Source organism: Heloderma suspectum, chromosome 3 (genome assembly GCF_057233095.1).
Source record: "Heloderma suspectum isolate Gila_16-S chromosome 3, 16-S_ref, whole genome shotgun sequence".
Classification (NCBI taxonomy): Eukaryota; Metazoa; Chordata; class Lepidosauria; order Squamata; family Helodermatidae; genus Heloderma; species Heloderma suspectum.
Window position 1 is genome coordinate 308,024,828 of NC_139460.1, and position 19,526 is coordinate 308,044,353.

At 44.3% G+C, this 19,526-nt stretch overlaps 1 protein-coding gene across 1 annotated transcript in view; it reads right to left on the reverse strand.

Annotated features, from left to right (window-relative positions):
* Window positions 1-5,403: 5,403 nt before the first annotated feature.
* Window positions 5,404-19,526, reverse strand: part of PLD1 (phospholipase D1) — a 204,882-nt gene continuing 190,759 nt past the window's right edge. The window contains exons 23-26 of the mRNA XM_084847488.1: window positions 18,479-18,613; window positions 8,281-8,434; window positions 6,671-6,785; window positions 5,404-6,495 (exon numbers count right to left, since the gene is read on the reverse strand). Coding sequence (XP_084703614.1) covers window positions 6,271-6,495; window positions 6,671-6,785; window positions 8,281-8,434; window positions 18,479-18,613 — 629 coding nt within the window. The 3' untranslated portion in view covers window positions 5,404-6,270. The remainder of the gene's footprint in view (window positions 6,496-6,670; window positions 6,786-8,280; window positions 8,435-18,478; window positions 18,614-19,526) is intronic.

Below are 19,526 nucleotides of genomic sequence, written 5' to 3' on the forward strand. Positions count from 1 at the left end.
CAGGAACTGTTAAGGGGCAACTTCAAGGCCCAGCTCTACTTCCTGTTGTTTCTTTATCTTTATACCAGACCTAAACTGGAAGGAAAAGGAAAGGAAAGGTTCCTCCTGTGCAAGCACCAGGTCATTACTGACCCCTAGAGGGACGCCACTTGTGCTGGCGTTTTCATGGCAGACTAACTGGACAGCCCTTCAAACAGAGGATGCCTTCAAAATAGACAGCAGTCCTCTGGCAGCCCTTCAAACAGAGGGCTGTCCTCTGTAAAACAAGGACACTTGGCACCCTATGTCTTGTGATAAATTGGGACCATTGTCGTGTTACAGGTTTGAGGTCCCAAGGGCAGTATAAAGCTCTGTGAGAGTCAGCCTATAGTTGAATACGGAAAGGATTCAAAGTCAGAAAAACACTTCACAGTCTAATCCTGATAGGCCACTTAAGCTGGAGTGATTTACCAAAGGACTAGATACACTTCAAAGTCAATACATAGGCATGATTGATTGTGGGTGGTCAGCCACAAGAATTGAGTTAGGTCAGGCATCACAGCGGCTGAACTGGGTAATCAAACTGAACAGATCCACAGCCAGAAATTTTGGAATGAGATGCCCTAACAGTTCACTAGGACAACATGAAAAAGCATGCTTTTATATCCAAGAAATCAAACGTTACAGAGTTATTTATAAATTAATTTTAAGAAATTAAATTTAATAAAATTTAAATTGTAGCAGGTTTTTTAATTGGCAACCACTACACACAATTTGGAAACACTCCTTCATGCCAACAGGAAGTCCAGTAATATATCCAGAGCAGACAGCCAGATAATGAGAGAAAGAAAAGTTGCATGTGAAAGTTTGCTGTACAGGCTTAATGGCTGTAAATTGGGCATGAGGCCTGCTGTCTAGTTCGCCATTTGTCCGGGCCATGTAAATTCTTTCTGGGATAGCAGTTTGCAGTTCCTATCAAATGATCCAAAGGATCAGCCAAACCCACATCACTCACATAGGACCTGGAAACACAGTTATAAATCATTCTCACGTAAAACCATCACAACTTAGAATAGACTAGTGGCTGTTTGGCAAGTGAGCCACAAGTGGTCCAAATTACGACTTGGGAGTGGAGCTGTCTCTCAGTGGTAGAACACGTGCTTTGCAGGCAGAAGGTCCTAGGTTTGATTCCCAGCATCTCCAGGTAGGGCTGGGAAAATAATCCTGCCTGAAACTCTGGAGAGCTCCTGCCAGTCACTGTCAACAATACTGGGCAAATTGACCAACCGTCTGACTCCATATAAGGCAGCTTCCTAGGTTCCTATAGCGTGAATTCTACAGCACAGACAGAGCTCCCAATGTCTCGGTGTGTTTTTGCTTCTAGTCTACTCAGCCTGGAGAGCAGGCAGCAGGGCAGTGACAGTGCAGTAGCGGCTGGCAGAACTGCAGGCTGACTCTACGTGCGCTTCTCCTGTCTTTGCTACCTGTGCTATTTCTGCCATCTGTGCCACAGATTGGCCACCCGTGACCTAGAACAGCCTCCCCCACCTGGTGCCCTTCAGATGTTTTGGACTACAACCCCCGTCATTCCTGACCATGGCCCATCCTGGCTGGGGCTGATGGGAGCTGCAGTCCAAAGTATCTAGGAACCACCAGGTTGGGAAAGGCTGGCCCAGAATGATGGCCTTATGCAAAATAATGTGAGCTGAACTGAAGTGCTAAGGCCATCTGTTCCTTGTACAACAAAGGCTTCATCCCACAGTAGTCCTCTGCATCAGCCAGATGGGTCAACAATGCATCAGTCCCCAAAGCTCACTGCAAAGAAGCAGCCACAGAAAAAAATTAAAAGCTGACACTTCCTGAGAAGCCGTGAGGTGACCAAAGCAATGTACACATCATCACAGTGTCATCACAGAGACACACAATCTCATTTTTTGATCAGGTAACCCCCCTTGTGAACTGTGGGAATGCTGTGGACATAATATACCTCGACTTCAGCAAAGCTTTCAACAAAGTGCCCCATGATATCCTGATGAGCAAACTAGTTCAAAGTGGGCTAGATGAAGCAATGATCCGGTGGATCCACAGTTGGCTACAGAATCGGACTCAAAGAGTGCTTATCAATGGGATCTTCTCAAACTGGGGAGAGGTAACGAGTGGGGTACCGCAGGGCTCAATCCTGGGCCCAGTGCTCTTCAACATTTTTATTAATGACTTGGAAGAGGAGGTACAGGGAATGGTGATCAAATTTGCAGATGACACAAAATTGGGTGGGATACCTAATACCTTGGAAGACAGAAACAAAATTCAAAGTGATCTTGATAGGCTGGAGCGCTGGGCTGAAAACAACAGAATGAAGTTTAATAGGGATCAATGCCAAGTTCTGCACCTAGGAAAAAGAAACCAAATGCACAGTTACAAGATGGGGGATACTTGGTTCAACAATACTACAAGCGAGAAGGATCCTGGAATTATTGTCGATCACAAGCTGAATATGAGCCAACAATGTGATGTGGCTGCAAAAAAGGCAAATGTTATTTTGGGCTGCATTAATAGAAGCATAGCTTCCAAATCTTGGGAAGTACTGGAGAGGGTTCAGAGAAGGGCAACAAACATGATCAGGGGACTGGAAACAAAGCCCTATGAGAAGAGACTGAAATAACTGGGCATGTTTAGCCTTAAGAAGAGAAGACTGAGGGAAGATAGGATAACGCTCTTCAAGTACTTGAGAGGTTGTCACAGAGAGGAAGGCCAGCATCTCTTCTCGATCATCCTAGAATGCAGGACATGGAATAATGGGCTCAAGTTACAGGAACCCAGATCCCGGCTGAACATCAGGAAAAACTTCCTGATTGTTAGAGCAATACAACAATCAAACCAATTACCTAGGGAGGTGGTGGGCTCTCCCACACTGGAGGCCTTCAAGATGAGGCTGGACAGCCATCTGTCAGGCATGCTCTGACCTGGATTCCTGCATTGAGCAGGGGGTTGGACTTGATGGCCTTGTAGGCCCCTTCCAACCCTACTATTCTATGATTCTATGAATTGTCTACAAAACATCATAGAGACACACAATTGTCAATGTACAGTACATCACAGTGACACACATTAGTCATGCAGATTCTCTCCTAAAAGGCTGATGTGCATGAATTGTTAAAAGATCAAAATACGCCACTGAATCACCGACTTCAAAGAATGCACGTGATTTCCGTCGGTGCTACTAATTAGCAGCATGAAAGAACAGGCACTGTAGCAACTTGCAACTAAGCTGGGCAGCTGGCCTGCCCTTGAGGAGTGTTAGTGTTGCTTATTTATCAGCGAAAATTAGGTACTGTTCTACACCTAATTAAATTGCTTACAATGTAGGCCACAAGGTGCTTAAATTGAAGACGGAAGTGCCAGTTCTGTTTGTGTGAGCCTACAAAAACCCTGTTATCACCTTTAAAGCTAAAGGATACAGTACAACCTAATTTCTTTAATTTCTTTACAGGGTGGCTGCATGTCTTAACTTAGTTTCCTGCGCCTGCCAATGAGAAAATAGGGCTGGTAATGAAGCTGCATCACCATCTCTGATTGGTTAGGGAGAACAGAATTTGACAAAGCTGAAATGAATATTACTGGCCAGGTAGTTGAACCTTGTCTGTACAACAGAGTTTTTCCCCATGGGCATAAACTGCAGCCTCCTTCACTCTGCTGTTTCTGGCTCCCAACTGGCCTTTGCATCCCAGTATGACTGGCTCTGCCCCAGACAGTTATCATTTGGGGAAGGAGGGGAAAAAATCAGTATCATTTATATAACAAGGTGCTTCAGTAAGTAAGAGTGCTGTCTAAATTGGGTTACAGTGAACTATGGGACTGAAGGTCAGAATGCACGATCGATAACCAAGGGCCTTAAGGCCTGTTGCAATGTTAACACTGTGCACATAGCTTTCCTTTTTAATCATGCTAACTGCCATTTTTGAATGTATACCTTCAGTTCTTTACACACACGTCCCCAAATTAATCAGGGCACACATCCATCTGATCTTCCTATTATGATCATCATTATGGTGCCAGAACCGTTTCACACAAGCTTGTCTCCCCAAGATGGGAGTGGTAGAGAAGGAATGCTGCTTTTCTATGGGGCTGCTGCAATCATGGGTAATGAAGGTACCACTGGTGAACAGATGGTCCCTGCTCAGCAAGTTAAGCAAACGACTATGAAAGAAGTAGAGAAGGACTACAGATCTGAAACGCTGTCTGCAGCTGGGGCTTGTTTTAGTGGGTCAAGGCTTTGGTGGACAAGATCTGTCTTCTCCTTTGCAGGTGCAATATCTGCACTTCCAGGAAATGTCAGATTTAGAGTTCCATTATGACTGTAAGTGATCTTTGATCAGAGCTATCTTCTGAATAAAATGGTGACATTCATAAAATGATAAATCTTCTCCTAAAAACCACATTCAAGTATACCTCATAATACTGAACTAAGTTGCATTGGATTTTAGGAACACAGGAAGATTCTCTCTATGAGGTCAGACTATTTGTCCCTCCAGTCCATTGTTGTCTGTCACTGCCAGCAGTTCTCTAGGGCAGAAGGTAGATCTCCAGATGTTTTGGACTTCAACAACCAGAAGCCCTGCCAGCATGGCCAATGGTCATGAATGCTGGGAGCTGAAGAGATCTACTTTCTGCTTCCTCCTGCTCTAGGGTAGCCTTCCTCAACCTGTGGTGAAAGTCAACGCAAGCCCTACTTAGAGTAGATCCATTGAAATGAATGTGACTTAAGGTAGTCATTATGAACTTGTCATATTTGCATACAACTGCAAGTCATATTCATTTTAGTGAGTCTACTCTAAGTAAGACTTACATTGGATTTTACCCCTGGTGCCCTCCAGATGTGCTGCATGACAACTAGGCTGGGGTGACGGAAGTTATAATCTAATACATCTGGAGGGCCTCTGGTTGAGGAAGGTTGCCCTAGATTCTGAGACAGAGGTCTTTCCCATCACTTGCAACCTAATCCTTTTAATATTGGGATGCCAGGGAATGAACCTGTCCTGCATGCAAACTACGGTACTGTGATCTCTCCTCTTTAACTTTACTTTTGTATACTTTTCATGGTACATGGTGTTATTTCTCTGCTATATGATTTATAGTTCCTTGGGGAAAGGGGAGCAAAAGAGAATTTGTTTTCTCCCTAACCACACCAAAACCACGAAGTATTTCTTAGTATATTGTAGCCTGTTTGGCTGCGGACACCCTAGACGTGAGAAAAAGGATTCTCTAGCCATGCATTTCTTGTAGGGAGGAAATAACTAACTGGTCTCCCTTGGGGGAATGTACACCCTGGCAATCCATTGCGTAAAAACACTTTTTAACTCTACCCCGAGCATAAAACTGGGGAAGCTAACAAGTACTGAGTCTTCCAGAACCGTCTCAGAAGGTTTCAACACATACTGTTGTAATGGGCAACATGCAGGCACTCCAAGATTAGAAGTATTTCTTGTTCTAAGTACGGCACTAAAAAGCTGAGAAGCTCTGTGCAAACTTTTACGATCTACTCAATAGACAGCAATCACAATCATGCCCAAAGTGGCGCCGTGCAGTGTTTCTCAGCAGTTGTTCACAATTCACAGAATACAAAAAAAGTAGTTAAGAGAAGAAGAAGCTCTAGCTAGATAACCTAGGATCAAAGATTTTAACCAACACAAAGAGCCTACAAACCACCATAGATGTATCATCACAATTATAGCACATGCATGGTCACAGCACATAGCTAAGGGTTCAGTGCATCGGTCTTAAAGTGGACACATGGATGCAAATTCACTTTGCCTGGTACAAGAGGTAATTCCTATAAGCTGTGGCTTTAGCTACCATTGATGCCAATTTTCTAGCAGAAAAGATGGATGCTATAAGCAGATGTCTTCTCCCCATTACTAATGGCAAAGAGTTTCTGATTTCTGTTTGAGACAGCCAGCCATGTAGAGTAAGCATGCATGGAATAAGTGAAGCTGAAATATGATCTGTGGCCTTTTAGAGAAAGTGGCTTCCATTCTCTTCCCTCCCAGGTTGCTTAGAGATAGCCCTCTTTTATCAGTGAGCAGACCTTGTCAGTTATCAGTTGTTTTCAACATTCCTCCATGCTACACTCTCATTTTCTCTGAAATTCTTCCATCAAAAGGCACTTTCGGCACAGACTTTTCTTTCTATGGCAAAAAAGGTCCCATGCAACCATAATCCATTCAATAGCTGTCCAAGGAGCCCTGCTTTTCTTTTTTAAAAAACAACAATCCATCACAAGTGGAATTCTCTTTAAGTCCAAGTTTCCATAGGCACCATTGATTCTTTTGTTCCAACAGAGGGAAGCAAATTCTCTTCATCCAGGAAGCGAAAGGGGAACTGAACTAGAAATCCATGGATCTTCTTGAGTTCTTCTGCTGCTTTAGCAGGATTTTCGCAAGCAAGCTTATGTTTGTTGATGAAGTCCCGTAGCTGGACTAAGTTATTTACTTCATCACTGGGAAGGCATCGGAAGACCTAGTTAAGAAGATGATGGGTGAAGAAAAGGGCATGAGGACAGAACTTTTTCAAGGGCATACCTACACTAGAGACTCACCCCCTTTAAATCTCTTGCCCACAAAGCTAAGATGTTCTCCATTTTCCTTTATATCCTTCAGGAGCAGAGACTGGAAAGAATGAGTAAATACTTCACCTTATCAAAAATAGTAGCATTGCGTGCAGCTGTTGAGACCCACACTTCCTTGAAGAACCTGTCACAAACAGGATCCTGGATATCATTAGAGTCCGCTGAACTACCCAGAACAACTCTGAGAATGGGAGAAAGACAAAGAAAAACAAGGGGAACCATTATGCATTATTAAGAGATCTTGCACGATCACTCTCAGAGTCAGGAATATGAAATACAAAACAGGGTGTTAAGAAAGTGTCCAGACGTCTCTCCAACAAAAGCCAAACAGAGGTTGAGAATGATTACTGGCCCAAGGTTTGGCCACTCTGTTCCGATGTCTCGTCTGCTCACAGTCAAGGTGGGTTGTCCAGGAAACCTGGATTCTAGAGAGGCAGCAATGTGAGGGAGAGGTTTCATTTACTCTGTGGCAGCTACCCTGCTGCTTATCTAGTTAGTTTGATAGCAGCTGCAATTTAAGAAGGGTTGCTAATTGCATTTCACACTCTGGCAGTGGCAGCCTTAATTTTGGAGAGGCTTTTCAAAGAAAGAAACCTTTCAACGAGAAGACAGTATATTAGAAAGACGATTAAAAAAACCAAAAAATAGGGTGGGGGGACACCCTGTGAGAGTGTGTATGTGTAGCTGGGCAAACTTCCTGCAAACTGATTGCAGGGTTGGAAGTTGAAATGATGGCAGTGCATTCATAAATCCAAATTATATCAACACAGGGAGCTGCCTTATACCACATGAGACTACTTGTCTATTTGGCTCTAACCTGGGACCTTCTGCTTATAAATCTTTCACTGAGCTACAGCCTTCCATTGGATGAAAGGTAGGATACAAGTGAGATAGGTAGGTAGATGAGATAACCATACCAACCCAACACCTTAAGGTGCCTTCCTGTAAGATGTTTATCATGCAGCCTTCCACAACCTGGTGCCCTCCAGATGTTTAGACTACAACACCCAGCACTCCTGACCATTGGCCATGCTGGCTGAGGCTGATGGGAGTTGAAGTCCAAAACATCTGACACCCAAAGGTTGAGGGAGAAATACTCCTGGCCTTTTAACTATGGCTGCAAGGTTTAATCCATTGATTGGTTAGTTTAACAGATTGGGAAAACCCCTTTTTAATCAGCTCAGACGATACCCTTGATTAATAAGAGATTTTTTAAAAAATAATTTACAGACTGCAGGTGGCATGCATCATCATACAAAAGGCACTCCCCGTTTTCTCACGCCTGAGACGAGAGCATTGCCTAAAATAAAGGATGTCTTGCTTCAGAAATATTGTTTTTACCCCTATGCATTTCTAACTGATACGTTAAGGGCGCGATCCTATGCATGTTTAGACAGAACATGCTGGCTGGGGGATGCTGGGAGTTGTAGGACCTTTTCCCTGTCTAAACATGCATAGGATTGTGCCCTAACCAATTAACTGCACAAACCTAAGGCTGCAATCTTATACCCATGTACTTGGGAGTAAGCCCCATTGAACTCAATGGGACTTACTTCTGAGCAGACATGAATAGGGCTGCACTGTAGAACTCAGACAATTAAAGCATTTTTATTTTTATTTTTTTAACTGAGTTTCAGCCCTACTTTCAACGAAGCAGCTTTTGGCAGCCACGGTACCTAAAGCACTGAAGGCGGAGAGACTGAGCAAATTTCCCAGCTGCGTAGTGCTCCCCATCCATCACAGAAGCGACGGTGTCCGTGTCCTGTACAATGACGGCCATTTCACTGTCTCGTTTCCCCAGCATGCTGCGGTCATTGATGTTAGCAGAGCCTACGAAAGACATGGTGCGGGAAGAAACACAGAAGAAGCTGCACATGGTAGGAATGAGTAACCACTGTAAAATGGCTCCAAGGACCATAAAAACTCATTGCCTTGTTTCGGACCACGCTGTGGTGCACACAAGCACAGATTATGACATGTAATCAGGAGTGGCCTTGGACAGTAAGCAAAGCATTTCAAATTATGTGATAGCAGTAAATGTATCTGCCACAGGAAAAGAACCCTGACCATTGGCATGCTTTTTTCCAAAGTGGGATGCTTGGACTTCACAAAATGTATCTTATTTTAATTCCAGTGCCGAGCCTCAGGCATGCAGCCAGATCTATCCCTCTGGGGATCCCAATTCAGCATTCCAAGGTTCCCCACCCCATTTCCCATGACCACCAATCGTTTGGTGGTTTCCTGGCTTTTGTGAGGTTTTCCCTGCCATTCTAAGAGCATCTCTACACCCGCCTAAAATCCTGCATTTAAAATGGGCCTTTCTGCTTCTGTTTTAAATGCAGGATCACAAAGGACTCCCTTTACACTTGCTTCCTTTCCCCCCTCCCCTTTCCCCTCCTCCTTATCGGAGCCTTCCGTATGTTTCATTGGTCCAGCTCCTCTTCTTGCGGCTTTTCCTTTTTCATGGAGGGAACTCAAGCGGAACACAAGCAGGGTAAATTAATAGCTCATTATCACTGATCTTCTTAACAATGGCATAAAGGTCATTACTTTTATAATGACCTTTACTGCAGGAGACACCCTGGAGGTCCACAACGTCATCTAAAGGGCCCACAAATGTCCGTGAGTGAGCAATTTCAATAGCAGGATACAAGCTCCATGTCAAGGAACCCTAAAAGGCTGTAGTGCCTCTCCTAAGGCTGAATTCCTGGCAGTTAAGAGCTGTAAGCTAAACTATGCTGGTATTTTGACATTTATTTTGGGCCTCACCCCTGGAATGTGGCCCTGAGAACTTCTCCAAAATGTTCGACCCTAGAGCTGAAAGAGGTTCTGCACCCTTGGGATACACACTCTGGAAGGAGAGGAAGGAATTGTGGATTTTTTTTTTTAGGGGTGGGTGTAGAATTATTTATTTATTTATTTATTTCTATACCGCCCAATAGCCGAAGCTCTCTAGAATAACTGCAGGAGCACAAGGGCGGAAGAGCAACAGCCAAATGGGCACAAGGACTGGGGAGGCCTTGGGGAGGAGCTTTCCTGAATGAGGATGTTCAGCCTACCCAGCCACTGGAAGCTCCCTCCAGATTTCATCTGGTCTTAAGGCTTGAGTAACAAATTGCATTCTCACCCAAGTGGACTAGAAACTTGAGGAGGGAGGTTGTTTTCGAAGGCAAATGAACACACATGGATTCTAAGTATATTAATATATCCTCCAACTAGCGTGTCTATGGCCGTGCAAATTTCCAGACTCTCTGCTAATAAAGAGAAACATTCCCTTCTCATTCAGCAACACATTCATACGAAATAGTTTATTACATTTCAACAGAATCATTTTTTAGAGGTCAGACTCTGGTCTCAGCTACATCAGTTTAAATTTGGAATAAGTTTTCTTTTTTGGCTTTTAATAGGCTCACCGTAGATTTGCACTCGAATAAGTGATATATCTTAATGCTGAAGTGCCTAGTTGTCCACATATGACAAGCAACAGAGACTAGGGATCTCCCTTCTGTCTGCTAATGGTCTGTGACATAACAGGGCAGATAGATCAGAATTAGACAAGATCAATGGGATTTACTGCTCCTTTGCCAGTTGCCAGGGTGGGAAACCAAACCCAAGTCATGACATCTTTAAAGCAGGTTACTAGACCTCATTGCAGTACAGGAGCAGAAAAATATGCAAGGAATATTTGCAAATCCCATTCATAACTTGTTTTTCTTTAAACACTGTTACTAGTCCTCATGGTTGCAAGGAAACATGAAGATATGCAAAGAATGCCTACAAATGGGTTTCTTATCATGAAAAGACAGCAGATTGCTTATTATTTAATTTATTATTCTTTACTTCTGCTGCTGGGAATAGGGGGAGAAGTTTGTGGGATTTTCAGGCTCCAATATTTACCTGCCTTGGGCTCCTTGACTTTGGCAGGTGGGGAGAGATGCTATTTGCTGCTCTTCCTCAGGTCTTGGAGCAGCCCTGGTTATAATTCTGTCTTGAGTCCCACCCCGGCCTGCTGCCATGTTTTCCTAACCACAGTGCTATAAATACCTACAAAATCTGTTTAGCACAGTGGGGTGAGTCATACAGGTCGGCATAGGGTGGCCACTTAAGCAGCACCAAAAAAGAGGAAATGCATTACCAAAAAAAGAAGACAAAAGATGACACCAATTTACATAACATTTGAACATGCAAATGTGTGTGTGTGTGTGTGTATATGTGTGTGTATATATATATATATATATATATATGCAAATTTGGAAATCAGTATTATTTAAATAGAAATGCAAGATAGAAATACAAGACAAAGGCACAACTTTGGCATGTAAGCCGGTCAGTTGGGTTGGGTGCTGTTTTTATTTTGCTATTGTGTTTTTAATTGCGGATTTAATGTATTTGTTTTATTATTGTTTTAATCAGGTTTTTATTTATCTACGATTGTAAGCCACCTTGAGTCCCATTTTCTTGAGGGAAAGGTGGGATACAAATCAAATAAATACATAAATGCATACAATCTCACCATAGTGGAGCGCCTGACTAGATGATCTGGGTGCTTCCTCAGCCTGCTGTCCAAGTACTAAGTCTTCATGGGCAACATCTTCTGCCCAGGAACACTTATTCATGTTTCTTTCCCTTCTTATTGCGCTTTATCTTTAAACTGGACTGAACAGCCCTTCAAATAGCGGACACCTGCAAATAGAGGACTGTCCTCTCTCAGCTCGCTATAATCAAGGACTGTCCTTTGTAAAGTAGGACACCCAGCCACCCTACATGGGCAACTATGCCTCTATCCTACTACCTTCAGCCTTCACACTTCAACTATCTATTAGACCAGTGGTCCCCAACCTTTTTGGGAGCAGGGACCGGTCTGTGGAAGATAATTTTTCCACGGACCGGGGGGGGGGGGATACGACTGGGCCGCAGTAGGGCTGTGGGAACCCCCCTTACCTTGGGTCCATGGGGGGGGATCCGTCCCTCCCCCCCCTGGAATCCTCGTCAGCCCTGGACTTGCCGCGGAGCTGCTGGCCGGCTCTGGCCAGGGGAGGACTTCCGGCCGCTGGGACTCAAATGGTGTCCACATAGCGGACACCATTTATGTCCCTGTTCTTTGCCGTAATAGGCTATTACTGCAAAGAACAGGGCCGGAGCCAGCCGGCAGCTCTGTGGACTCGCCTCGGAGTGGAGCCGGCCAGGGCCGGCAACGATTCCGGGGCGGGGGGGAGGGACGGATCGCTTCCCCCGCAGTGGACCCAAGGTAAGGGGGGGGGTTCCCACACCCCTACTGCGGCCTGGTTCCTAACGGGCCACGGACCGGTACTGGTCCGCGGCCTGGAGGTTGGGGACCCCTGCATTAGACCACTTCAGTTCTCCAGCCAGTTCAAAACTCTTCCTTTGCTAGCAGGCAATAAAGAACTGACTGAATCACCTCTGCCAATTTGTGCAAATTCTCAAGTCGATCGATATAAATGCCTTGTGAACATTATCCATTTCTTTCTCATTAATGAAACAACCGAGGCTGGTAAAGGCTGACAGTTCTTGAGATGAAGATTTGTTAAGACAGCTTTTATGTCAAAGGCACCTCCTAATAAAAAGAAAAAAGAGCCCCATAAAAACAGCCAGTAACGTAGTGGAGAGAAGCGCGCGCGCGTGTGTGTGTGTGTATAATACCGCATGCTTCATAAACTCTGGCATACAAGAGAAGTTTAAACAATTCTCAATCCAAATCACAAAACTATTCAGAGTTTAACGTCTCTAGCAGCTCCAAGTTGTTTCTGCAGAGCAATGCAACAGCACTGGAGCATGGCTATATTGAAAGATCCGCTATGCAGTTTATCTCTGCATAAGTTGGGACATGTGAAATATTGTGGTGGTTACGAACACTGCTGTTACTTGTGGGGCAGTGTACCTCTGGGGAGTGGCGGGGGAGGCAGTGGCCTAGTATTATAAGTATCCTACAAGTATCCGACAAGGAAGAAGAATGTAGTTCATTCATCTGTTAAGAATGTAGGTATGTTGCCTTTTATTTTGGTTAAATGTGCAGGTTGGGAGGAGGGGGCTTCCTTCCCCTCTAGAATCCTGCCTTGGGCTGTTCCTCTTCCTCCTCCTCAGGAGCCAGTGAAGAGGCAGGTGCACTGAAGGCTGGTGGCTTTGATGTCAGAACCCATTCTGGGTTTCAGTCAGAACCAGTCAGCTCTGACTAGCTCTGACTAAACCTCAGAGCAGTGTCACTACCCCACTGACCTCGGAACCACCAGTCTCCACTGGGCAGGCCTGGACCCCAAACCTCTCCACCCACATTGCCTTACATGTCTGTTTCAGAAAGCCAGCCCTATCTGAGCCTTGAGCTCCCAAGGCCTTCTCTCCTCTTTCCTTCATAGGGCAGAGTGGCTCTGTCCCATTAAATTGTTGCCAGGCTTGCAGCTAGGGCCAGGGCTTGAGCACCAGCGGACCTGCTTTGTTGCTTCATTATGTAGGTGCTCTTGAGCTCAGACAATCGACGAAGAAACGTCAATTAATACTGGGAGTTGGTGCTGGCAGCTGGCCTAGGGTTGTAGCACAGCCTCGCCCAGGGACCAAACTAGATGTTACTTCAGAGATACGTGGAACAGTTTCTGGACGTTAAAAACAATTAAAAACAGCAGTGGGAGGCTGCAATTAGCAGGGCAAGGTGCTACTTAAATCTTTCCCCCTTGGCCATTTTTCTGTTCAGAACTGAACCCTCCACAGTTGCATTTCTACCCACAGGGGAAAACTAAAACATCTTTGCTCTGCATGGTCCACTTCCTGTTCCAAGATAAAGGGCTCCTTCACACAGAGCTTTTATCCTGCGATTGAGATGGCTCCTTAACGGAAGTTTGCAGGCTCTTTACATCCTGCACTAAATGCCCTTTGTTCCATTTTTAAATAGATCAGAGATAATGAGCGATCAAATTACTGTGTTGTGTTCCACTTCAGTTTCCTCCGTGAAAAGAGGAGAAGTGGCAAGAAGAGGAATGAGATCAATGAAAGATAATGGAAGGCTCAGATATGGGGAGAAGAAGGGGGAAGGGGGTGGGGGAAAAGGAAGCTAGTGAAAAAGGGAGTCGTTGTGATCCTGCATTTAAAAGGGAAGCAGAAAGCCCCGCTTAAATGCAGGATTTTAGGCTGGTGTAGAGATGTCCATAGGAGCAGAATGAGTTAAGGCTGCCCTTTGCAACCTCTAGTAGGAAAGAGAAATATGGAGGCTGACTTTTTCTTGACATATTGCACACCCCACCTCTATCTCTTTGAAAAGAAGTTGATAGAGTGCACATATTGGCGTAAAGCATCCAGATTTCACAGCATGTTCTGTTCTCTGAGATGACAAGTTGCCAACGTTTCGAGGCAAATCCCAAGTTTTATACAAGCCAGCTGGACCTTGTTCTCTGCAGAAGGTCTTTGTGGCAAAGGACAAATGGAGATGTCCTTTATCAACTAGTTTTTCTTCCCTATTGTATTAAATTGTGTTTATAGTAACAAACACAGCATGGTCTCATTTATGTTACGGGTGCCATCTTTTTGCCCAACGTGCCTTTAACAGCTCTAGCACAAGCAGAAATGCAATAGGAGGGAGATCAAGCTGGATTTGGGAGCATGCACCTACAGAAAGAAAACCATACATACTGACTGAGGGAGCTCAATCTGGGCATCTCTTGGCTAAGGTCTATAAAATCAACCACCATCACAAAAATTAAAAAAAATGGAATCAAGTTTCCTTTGGGCCTAGAAGCAAAGGTCTTTTGGGCACAGTGACAGAGATCTGGAAAATAAACATGGCATCTAACTTATCTTTGTTTCTTCAGAGACTTCCCATACTCTAATTTGCTCCCAGGTGGACTGAAAGTCCCATGTAAGCTTCCCTGTGTCAGGTCAGTTGATTCCTGGTCAGCTGCTAACAACTGCAACATTTCAGAGCATCTGAACTGATTCACTCTCTTTAACTCAAGGGTAAGGACCATAGCTCAGTGGTAGAGCACATACTTTGCATGCAGAAGGTCCCAGGTTTTATCCCAAATGTCTCCAGGTAGGGCTGGGAAAGAATCCTGCCTGAAACCCCAGAGAGCCATTGCTGCCAGTCAGTGTCAACAATATTGGGCTAGATGGACCAAGGGTCTGACTTATGGCAGCTTCTTATGTTTCTAACTCAAACTTGTCTCACAATTTGGTTCCCCAGCCTTTGACTTCCATCAGTCCTTGCCTGCCCTTTATACTGTGTACTGTGCACTCCCTATACTGTAGTTCCAAAAGGGAAGTCACAGTTTTAGTGTGGGCCTTAATGATGGGATGGGGTGGGGAGATGGAGTGCACAGAATGAGTGGTATGTGCGTGCACAAAACAACTGCGGTGTGGTGTGCGTGTGCATGTTATTGTGGTGAATGGGGTGCACAGGTGTGGGCAGAAAAAAAAGAAGTGGGGTAGTTTCGTTTTAAACAGGGGCCAGACTCAGTTGAAAAGTAGTGGGATGTATTTAGGTTTGTCTGAAGAGGATTGGGAAGGCATCCGGGTTTTTGTAGATGGTGAAGGTTGTGGTGGGGGGGAATGTATGAAGAGATAACACTAAAAATGATTACGTTTCCACTTGTTTGCTTTGGATGGTGCTAAATATCAGCCTGCCTGGTCACTGATGTCATCAGATGAGGTGCTTCTGGTGGTTCTGAAAGGATCCGCAGTCCATTTGGAGTCCACTCGGAGTAGAGCCTTCAGTGTACTCGCTCCCCTCTCTGTGGAACTCCCTGCATGTTAATGTCAGGCAGCCGCTGACGTTGTTTTGTTTTCAGCGTCTGCTGAAGACGTTTTTATTTAAACAAGCCTTCCCTGATTGAACAGCCACAGCTTTTAAATATTTTAATTCTGTATTCCCCCCCCCCCCACACACACACACACTTTTCCTTTATTATTCACTGCTTGGGAATCTTGTTAGATAAATAATAAATCTTATAAATACATTAATAAATATGGAGAGAACAGTTTTTCTAAGACTAGTATAGTTGGACAGGATGTTCTGTTACATCTGTTGAATTTTCCCCCTATTTTTCTGGAGTAAGCTGGAAGAAAATGACTTTAATTAGAATACTGGCTTATTACTTCACATATATATTTACTGTAGATTACAAGTCTGGAGGCAGGGCCTGTTTCAGTTTTATTTTTTGCATTTCCACAAGCAATTTTAGGCACTTTTGAATTGATGCTTTCAAACTGCGGTGCTGGAGAAGACGCTTACGAGTCCCCTGGACTGCAAGGAGGTCAAATCAGTCAATCCTAAAGGAAATCAACCCTGACTGCTCATTGGAAGGACAGATACTGAAACTGAAGCTCAAACATTTTGGCCACCTCATGCGAAGAGAAAACTCCCTGGAAAAGACCCTGATGCTGGGAAAGATTGAAGGCAAAAGGAGAAGAGGACGGCAGAGGATGAGATGGCTAGATAGCATCACTGATGCAATGAATATGAACTTGAGCACACTCCGGGAGAGAGCAGAGGACAGGAAGGCCTGGCGTGCTATGGTCAATAGGGTCACGAAGAGTCGGACACGACTTAACGACTGAACAACAACATACACACAAAACAATAAAAATAACCAATATATTGAGTAGTTTCCCCAAGGAAAGAACATTCATGTTTGAAAACTGGAAAGTGGTTTGTTAAATCTTCCTTGCATCCTTTAGTTTTGACCTATCATCATTCAGCTGTGTACACCCAAGACCAACCTTCCAGTTATAGCTGAGATGCTGACCCAAGTTTACAGCAATGTTGGTTATCTCTCAACCCAGAAACAAACCATCAGGTGATGAATGAATACCAGATAAAGAAACAGAATAGGGTAAACAAGGGAGAGGGCCTTCTCGCTGGTGGCCCCCCAATTGTGGAATGATCTCCCCGATGAGGCTTGACTGGTGCCAACACTGTCATCCCTCTGGCACCAGGTCAAGACTTTTAGCTTTTTCCAGGCATTTGTCAGCATGTGATAAGTTTTAATTGATCCTGGATTTGTTTTATGCTTGGCTGATTGCTCAAAGTTGTTTTTAGATATATGTTGTCTCTGTGTATATTGTCCGTTTGTGTTTTTTTATGGTTTTAAATTTTGCATATTGTATTTTTAATGTTTTTAACCTTTGTAAACTGCCCAGAGATCTTCGGCTATGGGGTGGTATAGAAATGTAAATCATCATCATCATCGGGAGAAAATATTTCTTATAATCCAACGTGTTTCGGACCCTAATGGTCCATCATCAGGGAAATTCAGAACGAAGAAGTTTTCAGATTTAAATATGCTGGCACTTCAGCCCTCTTGTTGGATTTTGAATACCAGATCATCCTTTTGGCCTAGCTGCCTGCCTGAGGCCTGCTGTCAGGTGGGGTAGTGACTTTTGGCTCAGCTCCTGACAGCTGGGAAGCCACAGGCCTGTCTGACTCATCCACCACTCTTACAAAGCCACAAAGTTGTGGTGATGGCCACAACGCTTAAACAGCTTTAAAAGGGAGTTAGACCAATTCATGGAGGAAACCTCTATCCCATACTAAGAATGAACTCATTATTTGAGTGTGGATCCTTACATAGCCAAAAGAGTGAGCTCAGTCATCCATCTACCAAGAATGAACTCATTCTTCTGTGTGAACCCTTATGTAACCAAAACAGCACCATCAACTCACAAGACAGGGGTATCACCAGGCTCAGGGAAACCTCAGTGTTTGCAGAAGTACGAAAAAATCTTTTGGAGGACACAACCTAAATGGGGGGGGGGGGCACACAACATCCCCAAACAAATCAGTGGGGTCTGCTGAATGGCTGTTGCAATGGGGCGGGGTGTGTGGGGGATGGAAAACAAAGGAAATGGAGGGGAAATGGAATGGAGAATGCTGGAAGAGGGCATGGCTGGCTGAGACTGTATTCAGGAAGTGAAACAATCAGTGATATCAGTTATTAGAGTTTGTTATTAGAGTGTGTTATGTACCTTACGAATTGTCTATAGGAGTTCCTGATGAAGACTATGTGTAGTCGAAACGGGAATATACCAGGGTTCCGTAGACTGATATGGTTGCTATAATACTGGTTTGACTGTTGTGTAGCATCGAGTGCTTTATTTATAAGCACTGCATACAATTATCTTATTCGTCTAGTGCAGTTCTGTTAGGTGTCTTGCACCTTGTGTGTTTGTTTTGGCTGGGACCCTGAACAGGAGCACTACACTGCAACATTTTTTGCAGGTCCCACTTCTCAGTGGCTATTAGCCATGAAGGCTATATGGAACTTCGAGGTTCAGAGGCAGTATGCCTCTGAGTACCGGTTGCAATTGTTTTCATCTCCTGCTTGTGAGCTTCCCAAGAGGCATCTGGTTGGCCCCTCTAGGAAGTAGGATACTGGGCTTGCGAGGGATCTTTGGTCTCACCCAGCAGGGCTCTTCTTATGTTCTTATGGAAAGACAACAACATGTGGCTTGGACCTGTCGCACTCTAATCCTAAATGGTTGCACGGCTCTACTTGATGATGATGATTTAAAATTCTTAAAGCACAATCCTATGCATGTTTAGACACAAAAAGGTCCATGCTTGCTGGGGAATGCTGGGAGTTGTAGGATTATTTTCTGTCTAAACATGCATACGATTGTGCCCTTCGACGCCTTTCTCAGAAAATCACTCATGGCTTCTTACGAACGGGATCAAAACATACAAAAATTTTAAACAATTTGATTCTAACATCACATTTAGGACTACTGCTTTGGCTGAGCACTCAGTGAACACCCCCTAAATATGTGTATTCAGGCACTACAAGTTCTAGGATTGGACCCCCAGAAATCTGTCAAGGTATTTTAATTGGGATACTCGACAAATGTGCTCTCTTACTTAACAAATTCCTCACTTACCAATGATGACTGTGTTGTCATCCACAATCATCAGCTTGCTGTGAACATAGATCAGTTCTGTCACAAGCTTCCCATCCAGCTCAGCATAGTTTCGAAGCCCGCAGAATGAGATGTAATTAATCCACTGGTCTCCCACTGAAGGATGCCATGGGAGAGTGGGGGGTAAAAAGAGAGGGGGAACAGAAGAACATTAGGAATGAGAAAGTGCAGTGGTGGGGCAAATAATCTATTGGGCTTAAATTCCTGGAAGGCAGATTTCAGTTGATCATTGGGAGAAATGTCTTGATGGGAAGAGCAGACTGACAATGGTGTTGGAAATATTGTAAACTCGTTTGCAATTTACTGGAAGAGGGCAGTGTTGCAGTTAGTTAATTCATGGGAATTTTGACCACAGCTACCCTTAGGATTTCTATAGCCCGCACGTGGCTTCCTGTGATTTCTTCCTTTTGCTCCTCCCCTCTCCCCCAACCTCCAGCATTGCTGGAAACACATGTGCTTGCTCTTGCTCCTGCCAGTGTAATGGACCACAAAATAGACTAAACAAACTTTTTTGAAACGCTACGCTGTACCTGCATTTTATATGCAAGAATATTTGTGAGTAAAACTGTTTTCTTTCCTTCACTGAAGAAGGGAGTGGTCTCCTTCCATTGTTCTAAGATAGCCTCTGTGTGTACATGGGACTGGTAAACACTCATTCTGTTTTGCCTTTTGTTTTTTCTCTGCTAATTGCCTTTCTAACAGGAGGCATCATTACTAAATAACACCATCAGATGGAACCAATGACCTAGGGGCGAGGGGTCTCTCCCTTGCCAGAGGTCTTCAAACTGAAGCTGGACACCCATCTGTTGCGGACTTGATACCGGAAGAGCAGGGGAGAAGTCTTCGTGAGCTCCCACAGTAGTGTCATGTACTCTGTGCTGAATGCTTAGAGATCTGTGTAGCCTAACACAGTCAGTAGATTTTAGCAGGCTTTAGCTAATGAAGGTAGGCCTCATTCCCTAGAGGGGCCTCTCACATAGTTTTAATTGGTGTCAAGCAAGTGCAGCTA